This window comes from Nicotiana attenuata, chromosome 12, assembly GCF_001879085.1.
Source record: "Nicotiana attenuata strain UT chromosome 12, NIATTr2, whole genome shotgun sequence".
In the NCBI taxonomy this organism is placed as follows: domain Eukaryota; kingdom Viridiplantae; phylum Streptophyta; class Magnoliopsida; order Solanales; family Solanaceae; genus Nicotiana; species Nicotiana attenuata.
The window spans coordinates 2,852,551-2,870,389 of NC_032000.1; the positions used below are offsets into that span (position 1 = coordinate 2,852,551).

General features: G+C 36.3%; 1 protein-coding gene across 1 annotated transcript in view; it reads left to right on the top strand.

Moving 5' to 3' along the window:
• LOC109235162 overlaps positions 14,330 to 17,839 on the top strand; it is a 6,101-nt gene continuing 2,591 nt past the window's right edge. Inside the window, exon 1 of the mRNA XM_019401148.1 lies at positions 14,330 to 14,607. Coding sequence (XP_019256693.1) covers positions 14,479 to 14,607 — 129 coding nt within the window. The 5' untranslated portion in view covers positions 14,330 to 14,478. The remainder of the gene's footprint in view (positions 14,608 to 17,839) is intronic.

Below are 17,839 nucleotides of genomic sequence, written 5' to 3' on the forward strand. Positions count from 1 at the left end.
CATGCAACCTCCCTAATTGCCTATAAATAAGATGATCATTAGCCATCATATTCACTCAATTCTTAACCAAGAATTCATCTAGCTAACCATTACTTTCTTCCTAGTCTTCTTTGTGAATTATCCAACACATAAAATACCTTCATCTTCTCTACTTTCTGGGCAACTGTTTTGTGCAAATTCTAAACTTCCAGCCACGAGTGCACGTGTTTAGAGGTGCTGTGGAACCTTGGGGAGAGACTGGTCTTAACGATTTGCACCTTGTCGGGCCGAAATCGCTTTCAAGGCAGTGGCTTGCCACGATACAGTATTTTTGATAAGTTGTTCTTCTTTCCTTCTTGTTCTTAGTCAATATTATCTACTCATTTTTCTTACAATTTGAAAGCGATTTTACATATAATATTAACTAATGGCCACCACTTTGAACAAAACACTTCCTGATCTCTCAAAGCTTGAGCGTTTAGATGGAAACAATTATAAGCGTTGGTCCCAGAAACTTTTAATTTTCTTTGAACAATTAGAAGTTGATTATGTTTTGTTTAACGATCCTCCTGCTAATATTGTTGCTGATAGTTCTAATACTGCTAATATTATTGTTGTTGATGATGCTGCTAAGAAGAAATTTGAAAAATATAATAAAACAGTGAGAGAGCATCTGCTTAACCATATGACTAACCCTCTCTTTGATTTGTTTATAAATTTTAAATCTGCTAAAGTCATATGGGACAGTTTGGAGAAGAAATATGGTGCTGATAACGCGGGAAAAAAGAAGTATGTCGTTGGAAAGTTGATCAAGTTTCAAATGGTTGATGATAAGCTAATTATGGAACAGGTTCACGAGTATGAGAACTTGACTGCTGATGTTTTGAACGAGGGCATGGAGATGTATGAGGTTCTTCAGGCTAATGTTCTACTTGAAAAGTTTCCAACTTCCTGGAGTGATTACAGGAATCAACTGAAGCACAAGAAGAAAAACTTAACTCTTCAAGAACTGATCAGTCACATGAGGACTGAGGAATCAAACCATCTCAAAGATGAGGAGTCCGAACGGCTTAAGGATAAGATGAAATCTCTCTCTCTTAATTCTTCTAAAGCTAACCTTGTGGAATCTTATAGTACTTTTGTGAAAGACAGGTTTAAAGGAAAACAGAAGAAAGGCAAAAAAAAAGGACATGTGAAGAAGCAGAATTACTTCAATAAGCCGGAGGGCCATATTCAAAAGTCGAAAGGACCTTGCTATGTCTGCGGCAAAATTGGTCACAAGGCTTTTCAGTGCAACCAGAGACAAGGACAAAGCTCAAAGAATGGAGGAAAAGCTCCAGTCCAAGCCAACCTTATTGAGGGTGGTGATATCTTTGCTGATGTGGTTGTTGAGGCAAATATGGTGGCTAACAAGACTGACTGGATACTAGACACAGGCGCTTCAAGGCATCTTTGCGCCAACAAATAGCTGTTTCACGACTTTGAGGGATCTGCTGATGGCGAATGTGTCTACATGGGTAACTCCACTACAGCTGGAGTTATGAGTAAAGGAAAAAATCTTCTTAATTTAAATTCTAGAAAAACTTTAGCTTTGAACAATATTCTCTATGTACCCTCCCTTTGTAGAAACTTGGTTTCTGGTGCGCTTCTCAACAAGGTAGGTCTTAAACTTGTTTTTGAATCTGATAAAGTTGTTATTTCTCGTGGGGGAGACTTTGTTGGGAAGGGTTATCTTAGTGGGGGTTTATTTGTGCTGAACATCGCTCAAGAGATTACTAATAATGCTAGTACATTCAATTCTGCTTATATTGTTGAGTCTATTGATTTGTGGCATGGTAGACTAGGTTATGTTAATATTGCTTCTATTAAAAGATTTAGAAAAATGAAATTAATTCATGCAGTTAATGTTGATAATTTTTCTAAGTGTCCATTTTGTGTAGAAGCAAAATATACCAAAAAGCCCTTTAAGAATGTAACTAGCAGAAAAACAGAATTGTTTGAACTAGTACATTCAGACTTAGCAGATTTCAAGAACACTGTTAGTAAAGGTGGAAAGAAATACTACATCGCCTTTGTAGATGACTTTTCTAGATACACTAAGGTATATCTTCTTAAGTCAAAGATGAGGCTGAAAGCATGTTTTTAAAATACAAGACAGAAGTAGAGAATCAATTAGACAGAAAAATCAAGAGACTTAGGTCTGACAGGGGTGGTGAATATAGTACTAATACTCTAGAAGCCTTTTGTGAGAAAAATGGTATTATACATGAGGTTAGTGCTACCTATACTCCCCACAAAAATGGTGTAGCTGAACGAAAAAATAGAACCCTTAAGGAAATGATGAATTCTATGCTTTTGAGTTCGGGTTTATCTGATAATATGTGGGGGGGAAGCTGTTTTATCTGCATGCTATGTTCTTAATAAAGTCCCTCATAAGAAGTTAGATAAAACTTCATATGAGTTATGGAAAGGGTTTGCCCCTAACTTAAAAATTTTAAAAGTGTGGGGGTGTTTGGCTAAGGTTGGTCTACCTGATTTTAAACAAGTAACTGTTGGATCCAAAACTTTTGATGCTATTTTCATTGGTTATGCTCAAAATAGTGCTGCATATAGATTTATGTCTTTGAATGATAGTTTTATTTGTGAATCCAGAGAGGCAGAATTTTCTGAGCATGTTTTTCCATTGAAAAATAATGTGCCTTGTGATGTGCCGAATAATGCTTCTACATCTATGTCTATTAACTCTCATATTGTACCTTCTTCTAGTGTTACTGCTAATGAACATGAAAATAAACTTAGAAGAAGTAAGAGGCGTAGAATTGAAGCTAGCTTTGGTCCTGACTTTATTACCACTTTCTTGACTGAAAATATTGATTTTGATATTTTGAGTGATGAATTAGTGTCAATCTATTTAATAGAAGAAGACCCTAAGACATACAATGAAGCAATGAGGTCAATAGATGCTAATTTTTGGAAAGAGGCCATTAAAAATGAATTAGACTCTATAGTTTCTAATCACACTTGGGACTTGTCTGATTTGCCTAAATGTTGTCAACCCATAAGTAGCAAGTGGATATTTAAGGAGAAATTGAGACCTGATAGTACAATTGAGAAATATAAGGCTAGACTTGTTATTAGGGGTTTTAACCAAAAGAAAGACTTTGATTACTTTGACATTTATTCTCCTGTGACTAAGATAGCGACTATTATAACTCTTGTTGCTTTAGCCGCTATTCATAATTTAGTGATACATCAAATGGATGTTAAAACGGCTTTCCTAAATGGTGATTTAGAGGAAGAGATCTATATGTCTTAACCTGAGGGATTTATGATCCAAGGACAGGAGAATAAAGTATGCAAATTGAGAAAATCTTTGTATGGTCTAAAGCAGGCACCTAAGCAATGGTATGAAAAGTTTAATAGCACATTAGTGGATAATGGTTTTGTTGTTAATGCATCTGATACTTGTATTTATTCCAAGATGATAGGATCAAATTGTGTTATTATATGTTTGTATGTGGATGACATATTAATCTTTGGCCCTAATGTGAATGTCATTAGTGAGACTAAGAATTTTTTGTCTTCTAAATTTGAAATGAAAGATCTTGGAGAAGCAGATGTGATTTTAGGGGTTAAAATCAAAAGAACTTCTAGTGATTTTTTATTATCTCGGTCTCATTATATTGAGAAAATATTGAAAAAGGTTTAATTGTTTTGATGTAGCACCTGTGGGAACTCCTTATGATCCTAGCATACACTTGAAAAAGAATAAGGAATCTAGTATTTCTCAAACTGAGTATGCTAAGATAATTGGTAGTGTAATATTTCTCATGAATTATACACGACCTGATATTGCTTATGCTGTTAGTAGATTGAGTAGATATACTCACAACCCTAGTAGTAAACACTGGAATGCTCTTCATCGTTTGCTAAGATATTTGAGAGGTACTATGGATTGGTGTTTGCATTTTAATAAATTTCCTGCTGTTTTAGAAGGATTTTGTGATGCAAACTGGGTTACTGACAATGATGAAGTTAGCTCCACTAGTGGCTATGTGTTCACTTTGGGTGCAGGTGCTATTTCATGGAAGTCTTCAAAACAGGCTTGTATAGCACGATCAACTATAGAGTCTGAATTCATTGCTCTTGAGTTGGCAGGGCAAGAAGCCGAGTGGTTGAGAAACTTATTGGCAGACGTGCCTTTACGGGGAAGACAAGCTTCACCAGTTTCTCTACATTGTGACTCACAGGCAGCAATTGGAATTGCCGAAAATACTGTGTACAATGGAAAAAGAAGACATATCCGCATTAGGCATGGTGCGGTAAAACAGTTGTTGAAACATGGTGTTATTTCCTTGGAATATGTAAGATCCGAAAGAAATTTGGTGAATCCTTTAACCAAGGGTTTGTCAAGGAGAGTTATCCTTGAAACGTCGAGGGGGATGTGGCTAAAGCCCATGGATTGAGAAAGTATGGTTGATACCCGTTTGTGGTCAAACGAAGCCATATGAGACCTCAATATGCACTACATTTCATATCCCTATGGCGTGTGGTAGTGCTTTATAAGGTTGAGCTTATTTTTCTCTTAATGATTCCATAGCCTTAAGGTAGTCTATGTGTAGATAGACTTGATGGAATTACCTACGTGAGTGTAAAGGTGCGGTCGCCTTTTATGAAAGACTTGGGATGTCTTTCTAGAGCACTCATGAGACCCAATGTATGTGCATGACCATAAAAGCACTTTGTTAGTATCGCAGAGTTTGCATAAAATTAAGAATATAGTATGTGTTGTGGGGGTCTCAATTAACGTCCATTCAGTTCAAGAGTACTTCACTTTGTGGATGTTAGTTGTTGCCTCATTTCACTACGTGTCAATTCAAATCGAAAGATATTGACACTTAAGTAATGTTCCTTCTTTTGCCCAGAATTGTTCTATTTTTGTCTTTGCATAGTGGGGGATTGTCGGAATTATTCATACTGCAAAGTCAAAAATTTCTTTTTGAAATTCCATTTACAATCAATAGCCATGAGTTTTTTATTTATTTTTCAAATGTCCTATCTATTTCCAAGCGGCTTCTTGCATGAAGTCTTAAAGTCAAGTATTGAATGACTTTGGCAAGTGGCTATGCAAATTTACCATGTGTCTTCATGCATGGAAGATTAGGTACACTTGTTAATATTGAAAGACAAGTGGACTATATATTTGGACAAGTGTTAAAAGACTCTCCACACTTGTCATACATGCAACCTCCCTAATTGCCTATAAATAAGATGATCATTAGCCATCATATTCACTCAATTCTTAACCAAGAATTCATCTAGCTAACCATTACTTTCTTCCTAGTCTTCTTTGTGAATTATCCAACACATAAAATACCTTCATCTTCTCTACTTTCTGGGCAACTGTTTTATGCAAATTCTAAACTCCAGCCACGGGTGCACGTGTTTGGAGGTGTTGTGGAACCTTGGGGAGCGACCGGTCTTAACGATTTGCCCCTAGTCGGGTCGAAATCGCTTTCAAGGCAGTGGCTTGCCACGACACAGTATTTTTCATAAGTTGTTCTTCTTTCTTTCTTGTTCTTAGTCAATATTATCTACTCATTTTCCTTACACACACAACATAATCCGCTAGCAATCCTAAACAAGACTCTATCAAACTAACCGGTACAAAGAGAGAGAAAAAACGCTCGACTACCCCCTAACCTACGACCCTAATTCTTGACCTCCAAACCTCCAATTTAATGTTTCCCTTAAATTGAAAATATAAAATCTAAGGAAAGATGAGTATCAAATAAACATTAATTAAGAGCAGAAGAATATAAATATGGATGGTCAAACATCAAATTTTTGTTAGGTTTATGCTCGAAGAGTAACTGTGAGAACTTGCAAAGAAGGAACTAAATTAGTTTTATTATATACATTGTTAAATGTAATACACTGCCATCCTTACATAGTACGAACTAACCATACAAAATTACTACTACTTGTTAATTAAGTGCAAAAGGAAAACACCAAATTAACCTAGATTGATATTCGGCTAAAAAGTACATATAATTACTACGTAGCATATTTTCGCCCTATATTTTGTGCATATTTATTGTGGGTTGCATTGTTATTAATGTATTTTGAGCTCATTACGTGTTTTATATGTGCAAGAGTGATTTGGGATGAAAGGGGAATTTAAACGGACTTTTTGGTGCAATTTTGAGTCAAAAGCACAAGAAGACTGAGGCTGGAGAGGGGACGTCTACCCCTCTCTCGTCGCGGGCACCCTGCATTGTTAGTAATATTGTGAGTTATACCTGGTATTGGAGGATCTAATTGGTCACTGTGCTCGTCTGCTCGTTGCGTGGCGTGGGCTCTTGTGTTCACTACTAAAAATTTGGCAAAAACCGACCAAAGTTGGTCGGTTTTTCAAAATATTTTTTTAGTACAAAATCGACCAACTTTGGTCGGTTTTCTTTGGCGCAAAAATGCGGGAAACTATTTTTGAGTCCTGCGAAATTTATTTTTCAAGAACCGACCAACTTTGATCGGTTTTTCAATTAAAATAAATAAAAACTAATATTAAAAAAAACGACCAAAATTGGTCTGTTAATTCGGCCAGTCATTACCGGCCAACTTTGGTCGGTAATTTATTTTTTAATAAAACCGACCAACTCTGGTCGGTTATTTTCGTGTGAAAATCTATATATTATTAAAACGAGAGGAAAAAGCCCTCTCCTTAAGCCAAGTGGCAACCTAAAAAAATGTCACATGGCATAATTAGTTATTTAGTTTATAATTAGTTACTGGTTATTATTTTTGAATTTAAATATATATAAAAAACGAAAACAATAAAATAATATCCATCGACCCTTGGCCAGATCTCGCCAGCAACGCTCCGAATAAGAGGAGGCAGAGGCCAGCCTTCAGACCCAGCTTTCGAGGTTTGGGACCCCACCAGGAAACCAAGTAGCAGCTACACCATTGTAAAGGGGTTATACCAATAAAAAATATAAAGCCGGGGAAAAGAAAAGAAAGTAGGGTATAAGCCTGCTATGTACTCACGTTTCATGTTTCACTCCTCGGGGAACGACATCCAATCAGCAGGAATTAGATCGGAGGTCCTGACTCGGACGAACCGGCTCATCCATCCACGGTCTTTGTCCTCATCGATACTAGAGAAGAGATATTTTAAGGATCGGCGTTGCAATTTTATCAAACCCCCACGATAAAGTCGGGGACTGTACAATCTGATCAAATGATCGAGGGTAAAAGACATCCCCTCAACTTGGCTTGAAAAGAACCTGATTAAGTAAACGATTCGCCAGAAGGAGGGGTAGATCTGGCCAAGTGTCACTCGGTATTGTTGGCAAAAGTCAAGAATAACTGGATCTATGGGACCTTGAGCCGGAATTGCAGGACCCAACGTAAATGGGTAAGTATATACGCTCAAGTAACCCGCTTTGTATGTAGTGATGTCCTCCTCAGAGGAAGGAATCACTATTTCTTTATCATCCCACTTGCAATCCTCCTTTACTTGCCTGAGCTCGGCCTTGGTCACAAAACAAACATATCGAGACATGGGCTCGCATCGGCCTGGTGTCGATGTAGGTTTCTCGATTTTGAAATCGGATGTTATTTCACATGGTGGGGGGATGCACTCCTCAATACGAGGGGGCATTACCGGTTAGGTCGATTGAGAAGATGAAGAAACTTTTCCTTTTTGGGAAACTGGTTTAGAGGTTTTAGGAAGGGAGAGTTCAAGGAAGTTGAAAAAGGCTAATGAGACTTTCAGAACAATATGAGAATAAAGTTTTCAAGGTTGTGAAGTTTGTCTATTTATAGAGATTGTTTAAGCGTGCTGGAGAAGCCAAAAGGCTAACCATCAGCTGCCTCCAAATAATGATTTTTGGAATCGCACAAAAAAAAACTTTTCAGTCGCTTCAATCGCTGATATCACGATATTGGCATCAGGATCAAGGATTAATTCGTCAAAAATCATAAAGGGCAGCCTATAAGTCAAGTTCGAGCAGAGTATCCATTCGATTACTAAGCCCAAGGGCTATCCGAGTTCAAGGAGTTTCTCGCTCGAGAACTGTGAAAAGGCCTAAGGGCTATCCTTATTACAAGTTCGAGCAAATGCCCGCTCGACTGCAAAGCCCAAGGGCTACCCGAGTTGGAGAAATTTCTCACTCAGGGACTACAAAAAGATCTAAGGATTAACTTCATTTCGAGATCTCGCTCTCACCTAACTCGGGCTCGGGATTCACGATGTTCCGAGTTCACATTTAAGCTCAGCTCGAGGATTAACGAGAACCTCGAGGGATATTATATTGATCATTTAAAAACCTAAGGGTTTATTATGTCCTGAGCTCGATATTTGGGCTAGCCATTAAAATCATATAATCGAGTCTTTACGAATAAAGATAGAATAAAATTCAACATGGACCGAAAGTTATACAAGGATCCTTTTATACTTCCAAGAAATGTTTACAAAGTATAGCTACGGCACCCACGAAGGATACTTACACAGGAACAAAGAAGCAAAAAACCTAATCCACTTCTAAGACCACATCCTCGAGAGCATCGTCTTCGGAAATCCTCTTCTTGGGGGCACCATTTCAGATCATTGGAAACGTTTATATAGGGCAGGAGGCCCTCGATAGGTGTAATGATATCTCCAGCAGCCGAGATTGAGCATTCTGTTGAAGTTTTGGGCCACAATACATTAAGAAAGAGCAAGCAAAAGGAAAAAACCAAAAGGGGTTGCAAGATGCATGAGCAACAATCCAAGAGTGTTCATCCTCGGAACTCTGTTCCGGTGTGGGATGCAAAAGTTAGTAGATAATAGTGCCACCTCATTCCATGAAAATCAAAAGGAATGAAGCGCCACACCAGGTTGAAGTTAAGAGAGATGAGCAGCAGTGTAAAGTTCGCATATCTTCTGATACGGGAGGGATTCGATGACTTTCTCTCGTTGTCTCAAGTCGAAGCTTTGAAAAAGGAAGCCTTGGCGTAACTGGTAAAGTCGCTGCCATGTGAACTTGTGGCCACAGATTTGAACCATGGAAATAGGTGATTAGAGGAAGAGATAGAGAAGGGAAAGGACTAAAAGTAGATGAAGAAGGAATAAGTGTAGTTTTTGTTCAGCCAAGTAACCTCTTATTTATAGAAAGCCGACGACGGAACCGGCGGCGCAAGTGGACGACAAAGGCTGAAACGTATTTGACATTTTGTGGAAGCACACTGACATGACATTTTCGATCACTTCAAGCGCCTACATCACGGGCATGACGTCATCACGAGTGGTTCGGGAAAATCGAGATTCAAATCATTTCTTATCATCTTATTCTAAGAAACACGAGGACTATTTGTATACGGTAGAAATCGGAGAGCTCGATTTCTAAGACTGGATTACACTCCGAGTCCGAGTTCTGGAAGCTCGAAGTAAGAATCAAGCCAGGCCCGGATGAGCGCACCTCGAGAAGCAAATCGGGGACCCGTCATGATCTGCCTCGAGGGCAGTACAATTTCGAGGGAACTCAAGAAAGAGGGGAAATTTCTCAAGGACACGTGGGTCAGGGCATAAGTTATAGGATAAGTTTGTACGAAATAGTACAAGTCCGTACTAGGTTGTTATACAGTTGTACCAATAGAATTCTTTATCATAATTGGAAATGTACCATATTAGGGTTTTTCCCTCCTATATAAAGGGGACCCCAATCATTTGTAAGGATTATCTCATTCTCTGCAATAGAAGATTCTACTCTGCTTTTCTTGTTTACCGTGCTCAACTTCTTCAGCTTCATTGTCTTTACTTTATTGTTCATACTTTATTGCTCTTAGCTCACCTCGAGCCCCCTGAGATAATCGAGCTCGAGGTCCTTATTGCTCTAACAACGCTGGTTTGGTTCATCAATTCTTCTTACTTAAGCTTAATATTATTCGTACATTCACTAGTATTGGAATAAATCACATATCTTTAGAACCATAAATCATATTTAATTGTTACTCACATTTTTCGAGGTAAACATTGATATTTGGCTAATGCATGACTACCATAAAAATATAAATGAGAAAAGTAAAGTTATGAACCAATAGTCATCGCCAATAGAACAATGAAGAAGATAGCAAACTTGTTCACTAGATGTTTGGCAGCCATATTTGCAAACACTTTGGATTATATTGCTAATGAACAGCTACTAGCAGAAGATTGTGTGGTGATTTGTTTCAGTGAGAAGGATCATATTTATAACCCCCAGGGTAGGCGGAGCTATAATATTAAGGTACAGATAAATGTCACAACATTCAAGTATATTTTTGCACCCTTGTTACATAAATGTCACTAAACAATATTGGTACCATAATTTTAGACTCTTCGATTTCGGTTTTATTCTTCAAACAATAGTTTTTATTTTTAAGACTCAAAAGCATGGTATGCATATTAGAGAATCAGTTTGCAAGTTCGCAAATCATAGGGGGTAACCTTTTCTTAAATAAATTTTTTGTTCGAGTGGAAATTAAAGTTTTGGATACATAGAACAATTGAAAAGATTATTTCTTAAGAGAAGGGGGTACATGAAAAGCATTTTAGGGGATGATGTTGTTACTGAAATAACAGAATATGGGACGAAATAATTAGGGCTTGATAGTTTAGTCACAGTTCTTAAGGAATTTAAGCCTCTTAATTTTGTTGCTGCACGGATTATGGCAGAATTCCTTTAGAATTCTACAAAGCCTCTGAAATTCGAGTACCAACAATTAACTCGAATTTCCACTTGAACAAACTTTGTGAATTAAAGATAGCAGAAAGAGAAGAAGATGAAAACTGTTGCTTTTCTTACGATTTTTGTTTTGGAGAGGAACAGGGTATTTATAAACCCTTTAGGTGTTTGTTAGGATTAACAGACTCAACCTTTGCCAACAATCATCTTTTAAAAATCAAAAGTCACATTTTTTCAAAATTAATAACTGTTAAACCGTTTTAATTATTAAAACATTTTTTTATTAATTAACAAAATTAATAGGTGACTAAAAAGAAATGAAATTTTTACATTTCTATACCATATAGGAAATCTTATTACCCTCAATATTTAAGGTTTGATATAATTACATTTAGTATACTAAATTACCAATTCTATACCATAGTGTATTTTAAGGGTACAATTAATGCAGCATATATCCCTCCTTAATTCAAGGTACCGTATATCCCACCCCCTCCTACGTTTCTCTCTCCCAAACCCTCACCCACGTTTATGTACTGTTATTAAACATAAAAACCTATGATTACGGAAACATAGATTTGCAGCATATTGATGTAGAAACCTATGATTTGCATTTCACAACGTATGAGAGTAAACAAAACATTCCCATTTATATAGTAGGTAAATTTCATAATTTGCTACTGTCCTGAAATTACAAATGAATGTGATCTAGCGGTTATGGACCAGCTCGTGTTGTTGTATTAAAGTGAATTTAGAAATATTATATTACGGTAATTGAAATTTCTGATACTGCATGTGAACAGTTTGCAACTTTAATAACCATCTCAACTTTTAGCAGTCAAAATCAATCTATGAATAGTTTGACTTCACAAATTTGGTCAGATTGATAGTTGAAAAGAGAAAATATTGAAAGGAATAGGTTAAAAGGAGTAGTTTAGTGTGTAGTAATTGATGAATAGAATGACTTGTCACAAACATTAACGAAATCAATGGGAGAACAAAAGTAACTGAGAGTGTATTGATACAAGTAAAGGAGTTGATTAGCTTAATTGGTATTTTCGACATAATTGCGTTTTTTGCAGAAGATTTTGTAGAAGTTTTAGTTTGTGAAAACAGAAAATAATGCATCTACAATCAGAATACAAATAATCTACAATTCATCTACAAAATATCTACAAACTGGGTATATTGAATTTTAATATCCCGATTCCCATTCGACTGTCGTTTAATTGGGATTTTCGACATAATTGCGTTTTTTGCAGAAGATTTGTAGAAGTTTTAGTCGTTTTTGATTTGTGAAAACAGAAAACAAAGCATCTACAATTAGAATACAAATAATGTATAATTTATCTATAAAATATCTACAAACTGGGTACATTGAATTTTTATATCCCAATTCCCATTCAATTGTAGCATAATTGTAATTTTTGACATAATTGCGTTTTTTCAGAAGATTTGTAGAAGTTTTAGCCGTTTTTTATTTGTGAAAACAGAAAATAAAGCATGTACAATCAGAATACAAATAATCTACAATTTATCTACAATTTCTGCAATATGTCTTCTTCTTCTTCATCTTCTTCTTCTTCTTCTTCTTCTTCTTCGAGTTTCAATCTGAAATTCAGTCAAAACCAAGTCTAATCTTCACCAAAATCCCTCAAAATTGAGATATAAACTCCAAACCATATTCTCGATTATTTTCAACAACATCCAATCCAAACAAATAATGATTTTTGAAAACCCAAATTTGAATTCAAAGCTTTCAAGCTTTTTAATGGCTGTCAATGGTGGAAAATATCTGGAAGAATATTTACTTCCATAATTGTAGCGCGCGCACAGATTCTTTTAACGAATCAAACATCTGTTTTGTCGTAATATATTAACAAGAATTTATGAGGTATCAATTTGGTTATTAGCAGAATCCGCATTTAAGGTTTTTGTATTCATCAGAGAATTGGCGATTGATTTACGCGCAAGCAACACAGCCACACATCTGAATGTTCATACACAAAATATATCTGGAAGAATATTTAGTTCCAGATTTGTAGCGTGCCTAATTAGGAAGGAATCACCTCCTAATAATTGGTATTTAATGAATGGTATATATTTTGTAGAATAACTGTGAACATGGTGGGTAAATATGAAACTATGCACATTTTTGGTAATAAAGTTTCATATATGGTATAGGAAGGAAAAAGTCTCAAAAGAAATAAATTTTGGACTATTTTGATTGGCCCAAGACCCAAGTGCCAAATCTTGACTATTAATAATATAGTCAAATTCTAGTTTCCCTCAAAATACCTTTAAAATGTTCAAACCATGTAAGACAAAGAAGTGCTTTTAAACATTTCTTCCTTTCTTTCTTTTTCCAACGAGGGACAACCTCTTCTCAAATACTCTCATCAAAACACTAACTAATATAACAATCCTCCACTTAGTTAGTAGTAGAGTGCATCCCGCTAATTTGCATGCATTTAACTAAGGTGGCAATTTAAGCATAAACCTATACAACCCGCCCAATCCGCTCATTGACGCGTTCATTATTGAATTCAGTCCATCTTAACCTATCTCATCTCAACCCATTTAAATTGACTAATTTTAAGCCCAAATTGATCCATGAGCAACTTTGCTAAAATATCATTAAAATAAGTTTTTTTGTTTCATATGTTATATATTATATTATTATATTATTATCATAACAAAATAATTCATAAGAAAATAACACATTAACTAAATCTTGGTAAGAGCTGGACGGTTGGGCTATGACCTAAATTTTAGGCCATCTTGACCTAGTTAAGTAATTTTTGAGGGAGTCATCAACTCGTCTATTTATTGACACATCTCATTTTTATCAGCCTAAAATCAGTCCAACCCGCGTGAGATTTCAATGGTGCATCATCTGCATAATCAAACTTGGTTAGATATTAATCACAGACCTCTAATTTTACCAAACAAAAATCCTAGTGGTCTTTTTTTTTTTTTTACATTAAATAATATGGATATAAAAGAAACATGGTTTTGGTCTCTCACATGTTTCATGAACGTTTATCGTCTTTTCTCTTCATTGCGTATTAGGCCAGTAGTGGGTAGCTCATACCTAAATTTTTTGTCACTACATTTTGAACTAAATGCAATTATGTTGCTTTTAAATGCTATGGTTGAACTAAATGCAATGCTATGTATTCCAAGAGGGGAAGCCAAAATTTCAATTTTACGAGTTCTGAATTTAGAACGATAACTTTAAGTGCTAACAACTGAATTCTAAATTTAATATGTGTACATATATTTAATAAATTTTTTAATATACTATTTGAACAAAAAGAAAGAGAGTTTTGGTGTAAATGATAAAGGTGATGTCATGTGACTAGGAGGTCACAGGTTCGAATAGCGAAAACAGCCTCTTGCAAAACTACACGGTAAGACTGCGTACAATAGAGCCTTATAGTCCGATCTTTCTCCCGATTCCGCCCATTGCAAAAGCTTAGTAAATCCGACTACCTTTTTATACTGTTATTAAATTCGATGAAACACATATATGAGCTTCTATCTCTGCCTATTTGTATTCAAAAAAAAAAAAATGTCAATTGAAGAAATGTGATTTTAATAGTATAAAGTCTTTTTCAGCATAGTGGACCGTACCAAAAATAACATTAAACAAAAGTAGCTACCTACCACATTTGTCTGTAAAAATTTCATTTTTTTTTGTGTCCGACTCACACTACTCGAGAACAAATTTTTGTCTAATAAAATCGGAGACTGTGATTTCGCCGGAAAAAGCTGTCGTCGGCTAAATATGTTGTCATCTTCTACATTGAAACAAGTAGTAGTGGGTTCAGTTCCAACAGGTCAAGAACCAAATGGGTCCCAACCAAAAGCGGCTCCTTTTTCACTACCAATGCCCAAGTTTAACAAAACTCTTCAGGTTTTGTTTTCTGATCTTTTTATGCTATGAAACTGATTAAAGATCACATTTTGTTTGATGGGTATTGTACTGTATTGTTAGTTTAATGTGTATTTGGCTTTAATATTGAAGTTAGAACAAAACACTACCAACTTCTCTTTAGGCTTTGTTTTCTGATCTTTTTTATGTTATGTAGCTGTTTTAACTTCATATTTTGTTAGATGGCTAATTGTAATTTATTGTTGGTTTAATGTGTATTTTACTTTATATTGAAGTTTCTAGTTGGCTGGTAGTATTAGCAAGGTCTACGTCGGGTAGCTATTGTGAAAGAATCTGAGCATCCGACCCAAAACTTTAATGTAGGGAGTGGATTAGCATATGACTTGAAAACACTTACTATACTGATGTAAGCTATGTTACTCAAACTCTTCAAAAATGTTATTGGGTGTGGGTCGGATCCTCCAAATTTAGTGCATTTTTGGAGGCCGACACGGGTGCGGCGGCACTTTTGGAGAGTCCGAGCAACATAGGATGTAAGCATATGTTGTATATTCTATATGCCCCAGGGCTTTGGTCTACTGCTAAGAGCATTGTGCCTGATAAACTCTATTGTAGACAAAACCCTGGTATTTAAATGGAGAGGGGCAGAGGGCGGACACATTATCAACCGAGTTCTGACCCGGACCCCACTTGTCTTCGGGGATTTCTTGATTATAAAAAAGAAAAAAAGGAATAGAATACAATGTGTTTTGTATTCTTTACCAGCTAGATGGAAGAATGGAGCGTGATAAATGATTAGGGGATTCTGATGCTGATCCTTTAAGCATCATTCTCACTATCTCAATCCTAGAAAAAGGCAAGTACTTGATTTATGAACTTCTGTAGATAGACCACCTTAGTCCTCATTACAGATGTAGTGAGTTCTTTCCTCGGGTTCAGGTGGCTATGCAACATGGTTGGGAAAGTAGATGTCTGCGCACTTGTACTAGTGAAAGGATGAAGGTTGGGCTGCAGGAAGGCTCTGACTTTCAAGTTAGTAACACTCATTGCATACTTGTAGATAGTAAAGAATGTTGTGCAAAATCCAAGTCGTATCAGACAATAATGTTGGTATTCGTAGGATATACTTGTTGGAGGGTGATTGTGCTTTAAGTGTTAGGGGTTTGCGGTGCATTTAGTGCTTTTCGACTAAGTTTCTTTGTAGTTGGTCATATTTGTAGTGACAAGCTAAGTTGCTCGGACACTTCACTTTTGGTGTCGCACCTGTGTCGACACGACATAGGTGTGAGATCTGTACTGGATTTGGTCTGACTGATTTTGGGTAGAGAAATTCGGGACATATTTAATGATTTTTTTTAAATTAAAACAAAAGCTAGAGTGAAATTGAAGAAAATAGAGTACCTTGTATATAGAAATTTATATGTCAATCTTTTTCCTTTTATCTCCTTTTCGAATTCTTCTCTTGATCAATATTCTGTCATTCTCGGAATACCTTGTAAGTTCCACATAAAGAAGACATATTTTAATAACTCTATTTTTAGATAGTTGAATCCCCACACCCATATCCATATCCATAATCTGGATCCATACTCCCAAATCTTAAAAATTAAACCATGAAAGATCCAATCTCTAGATCCGCACCCGTATCGGACACCCACACTCGAGTCCGAGCAACTTAGGTGACAAGTGATTATATGAAACACTGGAACTTATGAAGGTCTCTCATCAGTGTCAATTTGTTGGTGTGTTTGGAACAAATCAAGGGACGGACTTGAGCCACAAGGATAATAAAGGACATGATTATAGCTTAGATTGAGGTTGAGGCTATGCCATCTAGAAGTTCTATTATAGGAAATAGTCACAGTCTCCTCTTGGTTTGTTTTCACTTTCCTTTGTTATCCTTAGCTACTGAACTGATTTCTCTGGTTATCCCAAAACATGGCATTACCTTTAGGCTGGTAATGCCCCAGCCTCACTTTCCTCTGTAAATCATTAGCACATTGGATCAGGTCCAGACTTAATCTGATGTAAATATCTACCTACACTCCTGAAGAGTAGTCCAAAACAAGCTTGCCGCTCTCTCTTGAGGGTGATGTCAGGGCTAATCTAATTAACCACCCTTTCAAGTTTTAACAAGTAGTACTCTATTCATGTTGCTACTGTTATTAGGTATAGCATGCCTGACATTTAGAGTTCCTTCTGCTATTCATTGAGCCTAAGTAACTTGCATGTTGGAGCTTTGCCTGTAGTTCTCTCAAGCACATACCCAAGTTAGTGTTATCTGAATCCAAGGTTTGGATACCTGAACCCCGAGTATAAGACTTGACTGCAGCAGATATGTCATTTAGGAAAAACTAGATATATATGTAGAGCTGAGAAGCATTCAAGCAATCTAACACTCTTGAGAATCGATGGAAGGTTACGTAGAGAGAACTATATTTGACCTTTTAACTAAGTAAGCAATTTTCTTTTTCATCAAGCAGCATCAAGGATGAATCTTTACGGTTACAAAGACACAGCTTCTCATTAATCATGAGAGTAGCTGAGAAAATCTTTAAGTAATTCATATGTATATATCCAATAAGCTACACCAAAAAGCCAAAAGGTACAACCATCTGTACATACTATATAAGTATATGTACTGGTTAAGCCTTGCCTTCACTCTTTCTCATCCATATTACCCAAAACATAATCATGTTGAATAGTATTTGTTCTATATAAGTCTATGTGCTGGTTAAGCCTTGCCTTCATATCATCTCCGACTTCTTTTCATGCTGAACAGTATTTGATATAGATCAGTCTGCTCATTCTCCTTCCAAACAAAAACTACATTCAACCTTGACTCTTAACACTTTCCTGTACCTGTAAAATTTTGAACTTATATGTAGGGAACAACATTGAATAATTCTAGCTGGATGTAGAGAAAATATATCTTTCAATTCTTTATGTAAGCCTGGAAACAGACTTGCACAATTTCTCTTGACCCTCTCCACGAAAATCAGACGAGTCATTTTTTAATGATAAAAAAGAAAATCAGATCAGTAACTTTCCCTTCCGCAACTGTACATCATGCTACTAGGACATGCCCTGGGTTACAACCTTTAGAAGAGTGGAAATTGTTCTCCGAGAATGTTTTGGTGAATGGCTCACTAAACAGAGCCACTATTGCATTGCTATTTATAGTGAGAGGAATACATAAAAGAGATAAGTACATCACCTACCTTACAACCCCCCCCCTCCCCCCTCCCCCCCC